The 17,203-nt window shown below is 37.4% G+C and overlaps 2 protein-coding genes across 5 annotated transcripts; both read right to left on the bottom strand.

Moving 5' to 3' along the window:
- Nucleotides 1-4: 4 nt before the first annotated feature.
- Nucleotides 5-6,257, bottom strand: LOC126802074 (protein BTR1). 4 transcript variants are annotated; one of them, XM_050529613.1, is made up of 9 exons: nt 5,970-6,257; nt 4,704-4,942; nt 4,509-4,615; nt 3,173-3,366; nt 1,653-1,798; nt 770-871; nt 592-653; nt 398-502; nt 5-275 (listed from the first exon to the last, which is right to left on the bottom strand). In XM_050529613.1, exons 1-8 carry the CDS (start codon nt 6,055-6,057, stop codon nt 406-408), a joined length of 1,035 nt encoding a protein of 344 aa, XP_050385570.1. In that variant the 5' UTR covers nt 6,058-6,257; the 3' UTR covers nt 5-275; nt 398-405. The 4 variants fall into 4 exon arrangements, with proteins under 4 accessions (XP_050385570.1, XP_050385573.1, XP_050385569.1 ...); XM_050529616.1 differs by having other exon boundaries at nt 5-502; nt 1,653-1,732; nt 5,970-6,256; XM_050529612.1 differs by having other exon boundaries at nt 5-502; nt 5,970-6,256.
- Nucleotides 6,258-12,230: 5,973 nt separating this feature from the next.
- On the bottom strand, nt 12,231-15,498 carry LOC126803485 (nuclear intron maturase 3, mitochondrial). Its single transcript, XM_050531287.1, has 2 exons — nt 13,195-15,498; nt 12,231-12,380 (listed from the first exon to the last, which is right to left on the bottom strand). Exon 1 carries the CDS (start codon nt 15,496-15,498, stop codon nt 13,249-13,251), a length of 2,250 nt encoding a protein of 749 aa, XP_050387244.1. The 3' UTR covers nt 12,231-12,380; nt 13,195-13,248.
- Between the last annotated feature and the right edge of the window lie 1,705 nt (nt 15,499-17,203).

Genomic DNA, 17,203 nt, shown 5'->3' on the forward strand with positions numbered 1-17,203 from the left:
TGTATACAGTGCATAAATCTGGCTTCTGATTATTCAATAACGAAGAAAAATTCAGACTATGAATGTCAACAACACTAACAAAGTAATACTATCAGAATACCTACAGATTTAGAAGTCACAATTCTGTAGATTAAGAAATAAGCTATCCTTCTATTTGGTCAACAAATAATGCTTTCTTCAACATTTTTCTTTTCGGAATATAGTACCTCTTAGATAAGTCCCTACAAAGTATGCTCCTCGCAGAAAGAACGAAAAAAATAACTCCCGTCTTGCACCTACTCACACATCATTCAGATTTCTCAGAGAAGGCAAGTGGACGCATTAAAATACCAACCAGTGTATAAGAATTATTTCAGGCAAGTCCACCTAGATTCTCGAAAACAAACAGTTGACATACCCAGAAAACTAATCCAACGCCCTCTCAGAAGCATAGTTTACTTTCTGCATTATCATTGTCTCAGCTGCTTGAATAGCCCTCTGTGACCCTGTAATTGTCACTTTCCTGGAGAATGAGACAGATGGTGGAAAGTTAAGACATTGAAATTTATTCCCATCATCCAGGAACTTAATTATCTCAAGAAGTTCTAATACCTTTCTGTAGTCCCAGAAATGAAATCACCCCTATCAGATATCTTTATCCTGGCCCCACTACCCTGCAAAATCAAAATGATCTATGATCATTTTTATCATGATATGGAGTAATTGATAAGTTACCTCACACCACCAATGATGCAACCTATTCATGAAAACAAGTGTTCTAATTGCAAACCTGACTAATCTCCATTATAGTCCTTCCACCACGACCAACAACCAGACCAATGTGACTATCAGCAACACCTATTGTGACCGAGGTGCTGTTGTTTCGATCCTCCTGGAAAAAAAAAAGGTCGCTAGTCAACTAGAAATCAACAGAATATAAATATGACATTTTGTTTCAAACTGAGTCCAGAACACAATTACATTGCAGACGGGTCACATGGTTGAATGCTAAATCTTAGTAATCATGATGGTAAAACCTATCCAGATGGGAGCCCTTATGTGGTGCAATGGTAATAATTTGGGTTGTCTTCTCTAACAATTAAAACTTAAACAAGATCCCCATTTGTAGAAGTCTAGATGTTAGAATAGTGAATAATTAATGAGGACGCATCCGTAATGGAATGCTGGATAAATGTCTAATTGATCCTTCAGGGCAATTATGAAAGATAAATGTCAAACCTTCCCCTTAAAATCACAATCCAGGTGCATCCTTTAATTAAACAGCTATCCACTTCACCATATGGTTAAAGTGTTAAACTTTTGAGCCATTCTCCCAGAAAGCTTGTGCATTGATTTCTACTTGTCTACTAAATAATATCAAATATATCACACGATTTTATATGATGTTTACCAGCATAATATTCATCTTTAATTTATCTATTTCTGCCAGCTTAATAACATATTTAATGTGTCGTACATCAGAACCCGTAGTTAAATCAGGTTTCCAAGGATTTTCACTGTCAAGTATAATTTTATTAATATTTCAATCTGAATTTACGAAACCTCTGCTTTGTCAACACTATCAAATGCAAAAACCAAAACCCCTCAAATGAAATAATTTAATAGCCTCAACGCTCTTAGCATTTTAAAATGATGGTGGAAAATGGCCGAACCTTATTATCCTGAAACTTTCCTGCAGCCCCATTCGGTGGTCCATTTGGTGGAGGTGGTCCATAGCTCACTGCATTGTAGGCTGCTGTTGACACAGAAGGAAGCACATATGTATATGGAATACCATGAAAACCCGAGAAGAAAACACCTATAAGTTCAGGTGGAGAGAACTTACTAGGAATCAAATCTTATCATAATAATTTAGATATTCCAAAATATAAAAAACTATACAATCACTGACCAGCTAGATTAACTGTTTACAAACATAGAACTTCAGAATTCATAATTCTCTATCCAATTAGTCATGTGATATAAATTGTTCTAAATGTATGGTGTCTAGTACGAAAACCCCATAGGGGTACTTAAATTGAAGCCAAAGGCATGCCTGTCAATTGCCTAGGAAAATTAAACGGCCCTCGTCCATATAATTCAAATGTATGTGTGGTTCGATCACTTTCATACTTCAGGACTCATCTATTTTACATACGACAAACATACGATGTCAGAATTCTATTCAGAACACCACAGATCTCATTTTAATTGTCTTTTATACAAGTAATACAACTAGCATTTTAATGACACGTTATATAGTATTCTGATTTCTGAAATAAAGTGTAACATTCATCTGATTGGTTTGTACCAATAGTTTTCATGATGAACTAAAATAAGTGAAGTACTTAAAAACAATTTTTAAACAATTTCTTGCACCCAGTATGTATAGATATTGCAACCTAGAATAGCCAAGAGACAAATGCAAAAAAAAAAAACAAACAAACGATAGACACCTGTATAAAATTAGGGACCTTGGGCCACTAATCACATATAAAATATAAAATCCTCAGGTTTTCGCAAACCTTGTGAAATATATTTGCAATATGAAAAAATTTCACCCTTGGTTGTATCCACTCCCCAAAAGAAGCCGTTGGATTTTAACTCATAGGGAGAACAGAGATTTAGACTGAAATTGTAATTTTAACGATTACCATACTTGTAACATATCAAATGGAAAGTGTGAAATCTCTTGGATGGACTATAGAAGCAAGTATTTGAGGTTTGATAACAAAAAGCAAAACTGAAACAACATGCAAAAGCATGCAAAAAAAAAAGTTTGCTAGATATAGGAAGCAAACCTTCAACCATGCAATACAACTAACATAAGAAAGAGATGGCATCTAGGCCCAAAAAAGAAACATCAAACAACCACAGCCTCCCAGTCCAAAAAAATGAATGAGAAAGAATGAACCTTTTAAATCTTAATAAATAAAAGGTGGGTAAAGTGCAGAGAGCAGGTTGGCACAAAAGCAAGCTATGATACCATCATTAGGCAAAAATGCATCCTAAACTCATGGTAAAGCATCGAAAAAAAATTAGGTTTATTATATATAAATTCCTATTTGTAAAGTACTTCAAACTAAATGGAACGTTGTCAGTTTTGTTGATTGTTGTTTTTAAAGGTTGCAAATTATCACAGAAAACATTCAAGCAGCTTCGTATAAGTAAGAATGTGAACATATGTACACACCTGGATATGAAAAAGGGGCATTCATTAATTGAGTGTAGTGAGAATCTTCAGATAGCTTAGATATAATCAAATCAGCTGCCCGCATCTGTTCCTCCAAAGTTCCTGTTAGTGTAACTAGTCGGTCATTCACCCCAAAGTAATTATTGTCCTGAGGGGATATTTTAATCCCAGCCTGTGAGTCTTCAATAAATGACCTGGTCAAAGACAAACCTTAAAAGTCAGCAACTTCTAATGGGTTCATACTGATAAAAGAGAACTGTAATGTGTAAAATCAAAGGGTGCAACTTATATCAAACATGACTTAAGAATGAAAGTCATATATAAAACAAATATGACTGCCCTTAACACAGGATAGATCACACTTTCATGAACTTCATAATGTTGAACTTAAAAGATTTAAAAATCATATAATGGCTTTTATGAAGCAAATTATTCAAAACAGAAGATATAAAACAGTATAATAAAAAACAAAAATGAAAAAAAGGCCCTTTACTGGATCTTATGATATATAGCAGATCGAGGAAAAGAATCCGACTCCAATCCTCCAATTTGTGGTAAAATCAGAAAACTCACATCCCTGAGCTACACTGAAAGGCATCATTAAAATTTTACGCCGGTTTTTTGATACCACAATAGTTGGAAGTTAAACCACTTGAGTTGTTTTTGCTACTTATCAAAATACATCATTGAATTAGCATACACATTATCTTCTAGAAAGAGAATTTTCCCAGGTGCATAGTGATGGATTTCAAAAAAAAAACAGCTCACTCATAAAAATGATTGCACAAACATCAATTCTGCGCATTTTCTCCCTCAGAGACTCCATTTACAACAATGACCACGTCGAGTAAAATTAAATAGGTTTTGACTTTTAAGACGATAAAGGGTGTCAGTAACACCCCCCCCCCCCCCCAAAAAAAAAAATGTGTTCACTGAAATTGATTATCCAAACGCCATATAGATATCTAAAGATCTAAATAAACACTGTAAATGCATTTTCGATATAATATTCACTGAAAGTCAAGCACCAGGACGTGCTATTACTTTGCCACTTATATGGAACAAACAAAAGAACCAGAGTACTTAAAGAAATTACCTCCTGTGGGTATGCCAACAAGTTTTAAATTTTGTCTCATGTATTCTTACAGTCAAATTGCAAACATAACATTAACTGGGTATGTTGAGAAGAAATTCTACATAATCTCATTGCTAAGTAATAGGTTCCATATCACAACCAAAAGGAATAGAAAGAAAGACTTACATTGTTTAGATAAGTATCTAAGCATAGAAACCATACTTTATCCTAGAAGGATTCATAAGCTAAATGTGTTCTTACTTTATTGTAGATCCTTGCTTCCCAATTATTCCACCACAAGAACTGTTTGGAACAATTAGTCTCAGCTTTGTTTTCAGTTCAACATCCTCACTTTCTTCTGAATATAGCTGACCAATATAACAAGGTTAATCAACACCATCAATACATAGGCACATATAAAAGAAACATAGTGTCAAACTGCATCATAGTAAGCACCTCATTGAGCAACTTGGTGAGAACAAGTTCAACAGCCTTGAGAATTTCATTTATTGTTCCAGAAATCATGATAATCCTATCAGTTGTTCCTGGGAAAAATTCATGATTGCGTGACAGCTGAATTCGTGCTCCAGATTGAGATTGAAAATCAGTGATGGTTGCACCACCCTTTCCAATTACAGAACCAGCTGCAGCATTTGATACAAGAAATTTAACATACGTGGGCTTCTCCATAGTGTCTGTGGAAGAAAAACAGATATAATTTGTAAGAATAATGAGGATGGTCTTTAAATTTCAGAAACATACATATATCACTTGACATGTCCGAACGATAATTGATCAAATGTTACTTCAAAAGAGTATTTGTAAATACCACATGTAATTGGTACCACCATAGTGCAGCTACAAAATGCCTTGAAAAAATTCGCATCACCAATTCAAACAAGAGACAGAAAAATTGACACCATAGAACGCCATTTGCAAATAATTTCAACTCACATTCTTCACCCATTCTTAGCCTTCATTTTTTAGGTGAGTTAAAGTTATCAGAAAAAAATTCAGGAGCTTCTTATCCACAAGGGGCCATTACCTTTTCTATCTCAAAGAAAAAACAGATGGACGAAATCACCAACTATTATTAAAATTTTGGTTACCCAAGCTCTATTCAATTTAGTCTGCCAATCCCGTCGTTTGGTATAACCAAATGCCAAATTACCAAAATTTAGCATGGAGACTACAATGGTAGCGTAACATCTGTATGTGCCAAAGATTGGCACTAGCTCTTAGAGGTCCTACCCTATCAAATTTTGATATGTCGATTTGTTGCAAGAGATTACATTAGATATGGTGTGAATTTAGATGAATTATTGAAATCTCTTCACAAGAATCGAACTAAGAAACTTTTAACTCATGGTAAACAGATCCGAAAACGAGCTTTAACTATTAACACACTTTAAAGAAACTTCTGATTCTACTAAAAGTGAGCAACTATAGGCACCAATTATAAGAGCACCATTACTCTAAATTAAACTTCCTCTAACAAATTGAACACGTCTCAATTGCAATCCCCACAGCCGGTTAGGGTTACAGCTCAACCGCACACACTGAAATGCAAGCCGGCATTCTCAACCTCACAACTCCTCACCGTAAAATCAAACCACCACAGACAACCGCATTCACTACTAATTTCACCGCACCGCAGACATGAATTCATTCACATAGACAAAGATAGTGGATCAGATCACAGAGAGAGAGAGAGAGATGGACCTGAAGTGGGAGATTTCGGCGGCGGCGGGGAAGAGCGCCTCCGCGGCGCCTCCGGTGATGAAACGTACGAGGACTCAGCAGACTCCATTGCCTGCGTCAGCTTAGAGAGAGAAAGGGACAGAGTGTAGAGAGAGAATTCGAAAATGTTGGTAATGGAGGAGTCGAAGGAAAATGAGGGAGGGTGGGTTTAGCTTAGCTTAGCTGTGTGAGCTGGTGAATCTCTTCCTGCCTACCTACCTATATCTAATCCACAAGGGATTCATCATCTCTCTCTCTCTTCCGGGTTTGGCCGTCACAGCCGCCTCTAAGTCCCTCTTGTGTCGATTATTCTACTTTCTCAGATCGAGCCCATCTGTGCCGTTCGTTTGGTCAACATCCTGGGGAAGTCAATGGATTGGAGGGCAATGTCGCATTGCGCTCCATGAGGTCCCACGTTCTCTCTCTAGTGAGGATAGCTCTCGATGCCCTGCACCGCCTCCCACACGTTTTTGTTTTATATATATAAATAATAATGCCAATGACCAAATTTCGACCTTCCAACCAATGAAAATTTCGAATAAAATATTAAAATTATTGAAATCCATTTAAACATACCATTATTATTGAGACCCCTAAGTTCGTTCAATCAAATTTCTCGGTTCACCGCAGTTTAAAATTTATAATTTAGGGTCCAATACTAACAAAAATTTCACACACTTTAAAAAAAAGACTCATTACATAAATTTCGTCGAATTTATTATTTTTACAGTCCTTGATATTATTCAAAAGAGATTTTAATTCTCAAAATTGTGAATTTGAGTCACTCTAATAAGTACTACGATGATCGGAACGAGCTCCGAAGTTGAAACGGTGCATACACAGCAATTTTACAAAAAAAATTTATCATACGTAACCTAAGACTCCACAGTTCGTTTATTAACTACGACTCAGTATTATAAACTATAAATGAAATGATTAAAAAAATCTCACAATGATATTTGAATTTCCATTAGTTGACAGATTCACTAAGAGGAACTTATCCAACAGAAAGGAAAGGAAAAATCCAGATGTGTTTAATGAGTTGTAAGTTGGATACGGACATGGGATATTTGACAAGGAAATAAGAGAATTTATTAAGCAATACGACTAGAATCGGACCGGGATCTTCTCCTAATACAAGCCTCTTAATATTGCCTAATAAGTGAATCTCAACCATTCATTGTAAATCAACGGCAAGATCACTTCTCCGTCTTCATTCCCTTCTTTTCTAAACCTGATTCTCTCTCTCTCTCTCTTCTCTCCTCTCATCCCGCGCAACTCAGTAAATTCTTTTCTGGATCCTTCTTTCTTACAACAGAGAACAATAATAACAAAAAAAGAAGAACAAACAAACTATGGAAATAGGTCTCTATCTGGGTGTTCAGTTTCTAATAAGATGGGTTATGTTTATGAATTGGAATAGTTTGCTTGATCGGGGTATGACTCTTTGATTGTGGATTGGGTTTTGGTTAGGAGGAGCTTGCGTTTGATAGGATTTGTGCATGTGGTCATTTTGTTAATTCAACATCATCAATTAATCAAGCAAATTGTAACGATCCCAAAATTTCGAGCTTAAAAACTCAAAATTCTAAAATCGTTAAACACAGAATAATCTCAAATAAATCGAAATCGTTAAGTGTATCAGCGGATCATCTCTGAGTTCCAAATACAACTCAGTCAAACCGATTATTACAAACCAAATTTATAATTCGACATTACAATATGATGAAAAATGTAATAATCCTCACAACTCTCACAAAGCTCACAAATAAATTCACTCAAATTCTCACACAAATTCACGCCAGAAATCTCACCACGAACAGGATACGAACGACTTCGAATCTCCGGAGTCGTCACTCAATCTCCGCTAATCAGTACCTGCGGAATTATCCCATACACCATTGAATTGGTGCACCGGGATTGTAAACACAAACCCGGTAAGCTTATAGCTCGTATGAGTAAAATGACAATACAGTTCGCATATCAATATATACGAAAAATCACAATCAATAATATAAATGCCCTCATGAGTCAATGGACAGCCCATCTGGTTGTCCCAAAGAAATATAAAATAAAACGCTCATGAGAAATTAAGTAACCCTTCTGGTTACCTAAATGCATTTATAATACGGGTACCAAGAACGCTGGTACACATCTGTTACCCCTCTCGTAATACACCGCTGATATTGGATAGCCACCCGCTACCCAACATCCAAAACAATCTGAGTACCCATGAGCAGATAACCACCCGTTACCTCACATGCAGTACTACGCTGATATTGGGTAACCACCTGCTACCCAACATCCAAAACAATCTGAGTACTCATGAGTAGATAACCACCCGTTACCTCACATGAAGTACTATGGCTGACAGACTAGAGCTCTAACTGTATCGTAACTTTCGCCCGGCCAAGGCTAGGTTCCGACTTGCCAAACATGTACAATAATCTCACATCATATTGTACTAAATCACGTCCAAGACAAATTAACTTTTTTAACAAACTCAATGTTAAACTCACGTACAATAATCACACATCATATTGTACGTTTCAAAATTTTGCTCGATATACTCGCAATAAAACTCATAACAGTATATTATATAGAAAACTATATATATTCGTACTTATTTACCATTCATACAATATATATATAGTTTAATATATCCTATACATGTCATATTTCACAACACATGCTCAATACACAATTTCTCGTTATTGAAATGACATTTTCTAATGAATTAATAACAGTATATAACATAATGAACTATATATATATATATATACTTATTACTATTTATACAGTATATATGTAGTCCACTATATTGTATACATGTTCGTAATTCATTATTAAATACCCTTGCAAAATATTGAATCACCGCGAGGGTAGATTCGTAAATACGTGAGATTTTACTCACCTTATCGACTCGAGCGTAATTCCACAATTCCCGATGATAATTCCTTTCCTCTGTAGGGTTCTTTGGACGACTCCAGTTCTTTACTGCCTCTACCTTTGACGGGTCCACTAGTACTCCATCTTTTGAGACAACATGACCAAGGAATTTGACCTCTTCTTTCCAGAACTCACACTTCTCTAGTTTGGCATACAGTCTCGCCTCCTTCAAGGTCTGCAACACTGTTCTCAGATGCACCACATGTTCTTCTTGTGTCTTGGAGTATATCAGAATGGGAGAGAGCACGATAGGGGAGAGAGAACCGAGAGAGAGAGAGAGAGAGAGAGAGAGAGGAAGGAAGCTCGGGAAGGAAGAAAGAAAAGAGAGAGAGAAACAGAGAGGGGCGGCGGAAGAGAGAGAAGAGAGAAGAGGGTTTATGAAAATAGAAACCCTACTTCACAAAATGTCATTTTATACCCCCTTAAAATCGGAAACTATCTTCCGTCAATAATAACTTTTACATACAACGTTCGATTCGAACGCGTCACATATCCACGAACTCGTATCGACGAGCTCTACAACTTTCGTGAAGAAAGTTTTCGCAACCGAGCGACGGAATAAAAGTCGATAAATTCGTTCGGAAACGTAACGTTTTCTTATTAAACGTTCTCGGAACATTTCCGTTTCCGTTTCATAAAGTTTGCAAACAATCAATTTCCTTTTTATTGAATTTCATAACTTTATAGGATTCAATTCAATTCAATATCGTTTCAAAATCTAAGGTTATTACACAAATACTTGGTAAGCTTCAAAGGAAGCCTTCGAAGTCAGCTGGCAATCGTGAACTCGGAGGGTGCAAATTTCAGTCTTCTTATATACGAATATTTTCTTCTTGGTCAGAGTTGAACAACATATATGAAGAGCAAATTGCAGACAGAGAATTTGGGATATGAGAGGAGAAAGAGAGAGTCTAAATAGAGAAAATAATTAGAAAATATTGAGCATCGCGGTGGAGATTCGGCGACGGAAGAATAGAGGAGAGACTGGCATAAATGAGGACTTTTCTTTCGGGCAAGGGGTCGAAGGGTTGGGGTCTTGGGGATGAGGGGGAGGAATTAGCTGAGACAAGGGTAGGAGACATTTTAATAAATGGAGCTTATCTTCACCATTGATCAATAATAGATGGCCACGATTTACTTGTTAGGCAGTATTAGGAGACATCGTATGAGGAGAGGATCCCAATCCACTAGAATCATACAAGAGGGCATCCGAAATTGGATATGGACCATTTTACATGCACATCTTCCTCAAAACTAATAGCTGCTAGTCTATGTGCTACACAATCAGCCTGTCTTGTGACATGGCAACCTGTAATACTAGGAAAAGAAGCAAGTAGGGCCAGAGCATGTAGAGGTGAGAGATCCGAACTGTCCGAGCTAACAGTCGAAACAGCCATTAAGCAATCACTTTCTACCACTAAATCCGACACCTACACTTCTTTCATGGTTAACAGCTCCATGGAAAGCTGAGGTACCACCCACAGTGTGCTCAGGGAGAAAGGCATCATCGATGTTCAATTTGAGGGCATCTGCAACTGGTGGCTGCCAATACATACAAGCTTCCTTTGCGGTCGGGGAAGTGCATACTCCTTATAGCCGAGGCCTGCCGGAATTCTTCAAAGCATATGCCATGGAAGAAGCCACAAGCCTCATGTTAAGTTGTGGCTTATGCCTCCAGAACTTATCATTACGATTAGACCATAAACTATTCATGAGGATAAGCAACTGATCGAACAAGGTCTGAGATAGGTGCTGCGCTCGATCATAAACCAATTCTTCCAACAGCGATGCGAGACCAGGATGGAGAAAGGAGGACTACTGAAGGTTTCTTTAGCTACTGGACAGCCCAGGAAGAGATGAGATAAAGTTTCTGGATGTTGAGCACAAACACAACAATTGATATCCCCATCATACCCGTTGTGAACTAGAGCTGTTCGAGTAGGTAGAATATTATGTGCAGCCCTCCATGCAAAAACCTTATTAGGTACTTTGGCTCTCCATAACGGTGCAAACTGATTCCCACAAGAGGCTATGTTTGAGGCAAAGTTCATACCTCGAGCTACAACAAAGGCTGACTTGATACTGAAAAAACATCTCTGATCAAACTTCCAACCTCTGTGATCATCCCTTCAGCGAGGACTAAGAGGAATAGCTAGGACTTTAGAAGCTACATCTGGATCAAAGCAAGCATGCCCATGACTATCTGAAGTGTAACTTTGAGGGTTAAACAAGTCTGAAACAAATTCAAAGATAGTATCCGAGGATCTAACAACAGTAGGAGGAGTAGAAGGAATCCAATCATCCTCCCAGATTTTAATCCGAGTACCATTCCCCACTCTCCATTGTCAGCCACCTTCTATAATTGGAAGGCATTCGTGATGCTTCTAAAATAGAACGAAGGCCTGTCCCCTAGATCAGCTGTAAGAAAAGAGCCATTTGGGTAATATATAGCTTTAAAAAGCTGAGCTGCTACAGTGTTGGGATGTGACAACAATCTCCACATGCTTAGCAAGCATACCCAACTTGTGAGCGTACAAATATTTAAAACCCGTACCTCCACTATTAGGAAGGCACATGCCTGCCCATGATCTCCAATGAGCTTTTTCTCATCGGTGCTGCCCACAAAAAACTGGCAACGAAGTTGTTGTAAGTCATCACAGCGTTTTGGGAAGGAGGTAACAATTCATGACATAGTTAGGAAAAGTTTGCGCCACAACCTTGACAAGAATTTCCTTTCCTCCCACTTCGCCCCTCCAACTAACTAACTTTTTAGTTACTTTTTCCTTCAAATAAGCAAAATTGCCGTCTTTAACACACTTCACTCTTGGGAGTGCAGCTAAATGATTCTTAACCCCTGCTGGGACATTACCACTGAAAACTACGCTAGATTTCTGAAAATTGATAAGCTGACCGGATGCACGAGCATAGGACAAATAAAGTTCAGTAGGGAATATAGTGACAAATAGCAAAGATCAGACACAACCATAGTAACCTGTATGAAGGCAGGTGCGTTCAAATACAACCCAGAATGTGTAATCAGACACCAACTAGCCTAAACCACACAAAATTCAAGAATCATAATGAAAAGTAATACCTTCACAAAAAGACACAAGTAAACTCTTGAATTAACACTAAGCCTAAAAACTCTTTGGATCAGACTTCTTCTCAGCTGCTAATTAAAATCCTGAGATCAATTAATCAACCATAAAGAAAGGTAGTGATCAGCTGCTCTATTTTTTCATCTCTTCCATTCATAAACCTTGAAAGGGTTGGCATGATGTCCTCATCAGTGCATAGTCAAACCTCAAATGATAGAGAATTTGTACTGCCTGCACCAGATTTGTAGGCTGTTGCATAAATTTAAACAATGCCCAACAAACTTGAGGAATTGAATGACTTCAGAATAATGGCCGTAACTTGGTCCAAATGGTCTCCCTTCATCACCTGATGTAAACAAATGAACTGAGAGATGAATAATTTAAGGAGCAGACACTTCGATGCCAAAAATAAATTGTAAACTATAATTCACTGAGGCTGTCAGGCATAACCTAGCTTTATTAAGGCAGTATATATCAGAAAAATTTTGTGTATGCAATATTCCTTGATTTAACTGAATCATATCAAAAGGAATAACTTTACTTGTGGTGACTCAGGCAAAGCAACTAAGGTTTTGCTTGTGAACAATCTTAAGACTCAATGGTTCATGGAAGCTAGAGAGAAGATAAAGCCAGTTAGTTTTGAGATTAACTCAACTCCAGTTTACAAGAAGAACATGATCATTAGAGAAAATATTTTCACTCAATAATATCTCATTTCCTGTCATACGCATCAAATTTAAATCATTCCCTCATCCTAATAACAATGTTCATTTACAGTTCCAATTCTATCCAAAAATGCAGTATCTTTAAGTCTACGAAAATGATAAGCAAATCTATTTTTGAAACGACAGTACCTAGTGGGATTGACTTTAGCAAAATTATTTGGCATAGATGAAGTTTGCACTGGTAAAAATAGCCAAAACATATAAGAAAGCTTTTGGGGCAATTTTGGCACAGAGAAGTAACAGTTTCTAGTTTCTACCATGAACAAGATACTCATAAGATGCATAACTCATAACTGTGCAATCATACTTTTCGTGAATTTCAAACAATGATGTGTACAAAATCACAAGCATGACCGAAACCGCCTTATAACAGTGAAAAATTTGAGCAATTGCATATAATCATATAAATTCTGGAAAATGTATCAGATCACCCACCAGGCCTAATATAGATGTGTGCAGAATCAGGTAGCAAGCCAGAGGACTAAAAACTCAGTCTACATCCACAAAGGAAGTACAGTCAATATCTTGAAATGTAATTCTCCCCATGTATAATTCATGTATGTGATCAGAACAAAGAGGGAAGCATTTCAGATGGAGTCTCTCATTAATTGCACCCATACCCAGCACCAATTTCTTCTCATCCAAGGGGGTCACATTCAATTGACTTTGCAATAATCGTACCCGATAAACAATAGTATCAGTTCTGTCACAGAAATGAGCAACACAAGAATATGGAGGCTCATCAGAAGCTAATCTAATCAGAGCCAAAGAAAATGCCCCATCCACAGGTTTTGGATCAGAAAGATTCTTATCTCCCATCATTTTCACCTCTCTTTCTGTGGGAAAGAATAATTCTTCATTTCCATTTATATCAAAGACTTTCAAATCTTTAGTATAATGTTGCATGGCTTCACGTTTGGTGGATTCATGCTTTTCAGCTAGTGTCAAGATGCAAGAGAACCTCAAGTGATAACTCACAATTGTTTTGACCATCTTGAAGTTGTGGCAGCAGCAGTAAAAATCAAGCCACCTTCTCCCTATACCAGCATACCACTTAATAATATCAGCGTCTTCAAGAGCAGTTAGTAAAGTAATCGGCCTGGGACGACCCATAGGATTCGTAAACCCAATTAACTTAACCGCCTTCCTCATCACTTCTATAGGCGCATCAACTTTCACACAAACCTTTGTCAAATCCTCAACTGTTCTCTTGGCATATTTCTGCTCTGCTTCTTCTATTACCCTCCTTTCTTCTTCCTCCCTTGCCTTTCTTTCTCTAACAGGGTTCAAATGCTTGTCTACTTGCTCTTGGAACTTATCATAAGAATCTACAAGCTCTTCAGGCAATTGTTGTCTAATGTGTCTTAAAGACAGAAAAGTACCTGCTGATAGCTTCCTATACCACTCCCAACGCTCATCCAAGGACCCAAGAAACTCTTGCACTACTTCATCAGCCCAGGTGCTGAAGATTTCTCTGACCTCATTCTCAATTCGATACTCTGATTTCAACCTATCACTAGTCTTCAACTTGTTAAAAACATGGCTCATTATTTTCATCCCCAACTTCTTTCGATTCCTCTCCCGAGCATTCTTCAACTCCAAAGCTCTAACTTCCTTCTGTCTAAGGTACTTCTTCCGCGCTCTAACAGCTTTTTCAGACATAGTGGGGCGCAACACCGAAGGCGGAACCGCCTGTAACTCCATCCCCATGAAATCAATCTTCTCAGACACTGCACTATGAATACAAGTCCTCATCTCATCCACCATCAACTCCAAACTCCCTCCCAAATACTCCACTACCCAGTTCCTCAACTCCACAGCCAACATTTTCGACCCGGATGTGATCACTAATATCTCATCCAAGTACCTAACCGCATATATCTTCGCCGGCTTAAACAACACACCATCCTCCTTCACCTCGATCCTCGGATTCTCCTCATTCTTCCTCAGACGCATCTCCTGAACTTGTTTATCAAACCCATCAAAATAAATGTTCAACAAAACAGCACTCAACCCACTCTCATCAGGAAACCCCCTCCCAAACCAACAACTACCCAGTTCAACTCTGACAACCCCACATTCGAACAATGCCTTAATCACACGAATCAAAACCTCGTCATCTATTTTCTGCTGCAAAACGAAACACAGCTTATCTACGTGTCGTGCTCCGAACTCGGCGCCGCTGTTGAATCCGACACTGAACCACCAAGTGGGATTAACCACCGAGTTCTTCAGGTACCTAACGGCCGTGTGCCGCCCCATGCTGACACGCCCCCCGTACGAAAACGTGGCGAACCGTTCGTCGTAGATAGCGGTGAGTACGAGTCTGATGGCTTCCATCAGGACTTTGAGTTTCAAAGTGGGTAGGACCAGATAAGACTGACCTGTCCCGACAGAGACGGTAGAGGCTGCCACATCGAAGCGATTTTCGCGGAGGTGGAGACCCATTTCGTGGAGGGAGAAGTGGTTGGAGTCGAGGAGGGAGGGGGCATTGTGGGCGGCGGTGCGGAGGTTGTGGGAGGCGGTGAGGAGGACGGGGTGTGAAGCGACGACGTTTTGGAGGAGGTTGGTGAATTTGCCGCGGTGGGGAGTGTAGTGGGTGAGGACTAAGGAGTTGAGTTGGGATTGGGAGAGAGGGTGTGGAGAGTTGGAGGTTGAATTTGGTGTGGAAGAAGATGAGAGGAGCTTGCAGAGTGAGGGGTTTGGGCGTAATGGAATGTTGGGTATTCTTCTCAACATCGAAGAGCCGATTCCGTCCCCTTGGTTATTTGCTACGAAGTTTATATCTTTCTCGTATGCACGGCGTGAAGTACATCGTCATTCAAAATAACTTAAACGAATTACGAAGTGACTACCATATATATATGTTACCAGATACATATCGTGTACTGAAGACGAATTCTATATGATAAATGGATTTGGGCAACTCAATATATGTCCATCTCCCGACGTGTTCAATACACTAAGTGTTCGAAATATCAGATGTATCGACCGATATATCGTTGATATTTCGAATCTGATACAATAAGGGCATATCGGTCAAAATTTATCGTTCAACGCATAAATGATAGTCAACGGTCAAATATCGGTCAAACTTTGATTTTTTTTTATTTTTTCAATTTTTGTTTAATTTTTTAATATTTATTTCCTCTCTTTTAAAAAAAATATTTTTTTTTCATTTTTTCATATATATTTTTAATATATATATGATGAATTTCAAGTCTAAATAATCATTCTTAAATACCTATTTTTATTATTAGATGTCATTCGTGTACTTTAATTGTCACAAAATCAAGTATTTATTTTCTTTAGTTTACTTAGTACCGTTTTTTTTAGTTTATTTGGTACATATTGAAGTATAATTTTATAAATTTTATTGAAAATAAGAAAATCCGATAAAACCGATATATATCGATATATTCCCGATATATTGTTTTACCTCTCGATCGATACGATACCGATAAACGATATTTAGACCATTGAATACACTATAGACGAATTCTAGGACAACTATGATAGAATTAGTTCATGGTTGACGCTGGACGCAAAGACAATACATTAACATTGAAAACATAAAAATCTTGTATGCACGGCGTATATGATATACGACGCAATCTTAATTATTAAAATAATATATATTTTGATTTTTCTAATCTAGGTTGTTCACACATTGTATGTGAAGATACATGCCATGCATTGAAATATATAGATTTGTTTTGAGAATGCACCAAAATATATAGATTTAGGCATTTAGCTGCTGTGTTTGGATAGAGTAATTTTATTTTGATAGAAATTTTATTTTCATGGGAATTCTACTTTTAGGAATATAAAATTCTAAGAATTGAGAATTCTTTTGTTTAGATATTATTTCCTGTATTTTAAAAAATGGTTAGAATTGCATAGATTAGATTGGGAATTGAAGAATGACACATCTTTTTCATGGAAAATAAACAGGAAAACATGCTTCAAATTCCCCTTATATTTTCCAATAGAATTTGCACTTTCCTTGGAGTTTCAACCCAAACAAGATGAAGAATATCAAATTTCTGGAATTTAATTAAATTCTTCATTGTTTTCCCTTATATAAACACAACAGAAACATGTAATTAGTTTCCTTTATCCTTTCTTGACAGGTTTTTGTACGTACTAGATTGCTCCCCAAATTTGAATCTCTCTCCAATGGATGATAGGAAAAACCATTATAATTGGTAAATTAGAAAAATGTATCATCTCTCATCTTCAATTAGAAAAAAATCACCACTTAAAATCCCAATTATAAAAAAAGTCATCTCAATTGATTTGAAATTAGAAAATAGTCAACAAGCTTGAAACAAAATTAGAAAAAGTCACTTTTTAAATATTTTTTCCGGATTATTTTGCCATTTCTCACTCTTTTTCTTCTTCTTCTAATTACGGCCATACATTTGCCTTCCAACAATGGATT

The sequence above is a fragment of the Argentina anserina genome, chromosome 7 (assembly GCF_933775445.1).
Source record: "Argentina anserina chromosome 7, drPotAnse1.1, whole genome shotgun sequence".
In the NCBI taxonomy this organism is placed as follows: domain Eukaryota; kingdom Viridiplantae; phylum Streptophyta; class Magnoliopsida; order Rosales; family Rosaceae; genus Argentina; species Argentina anserina.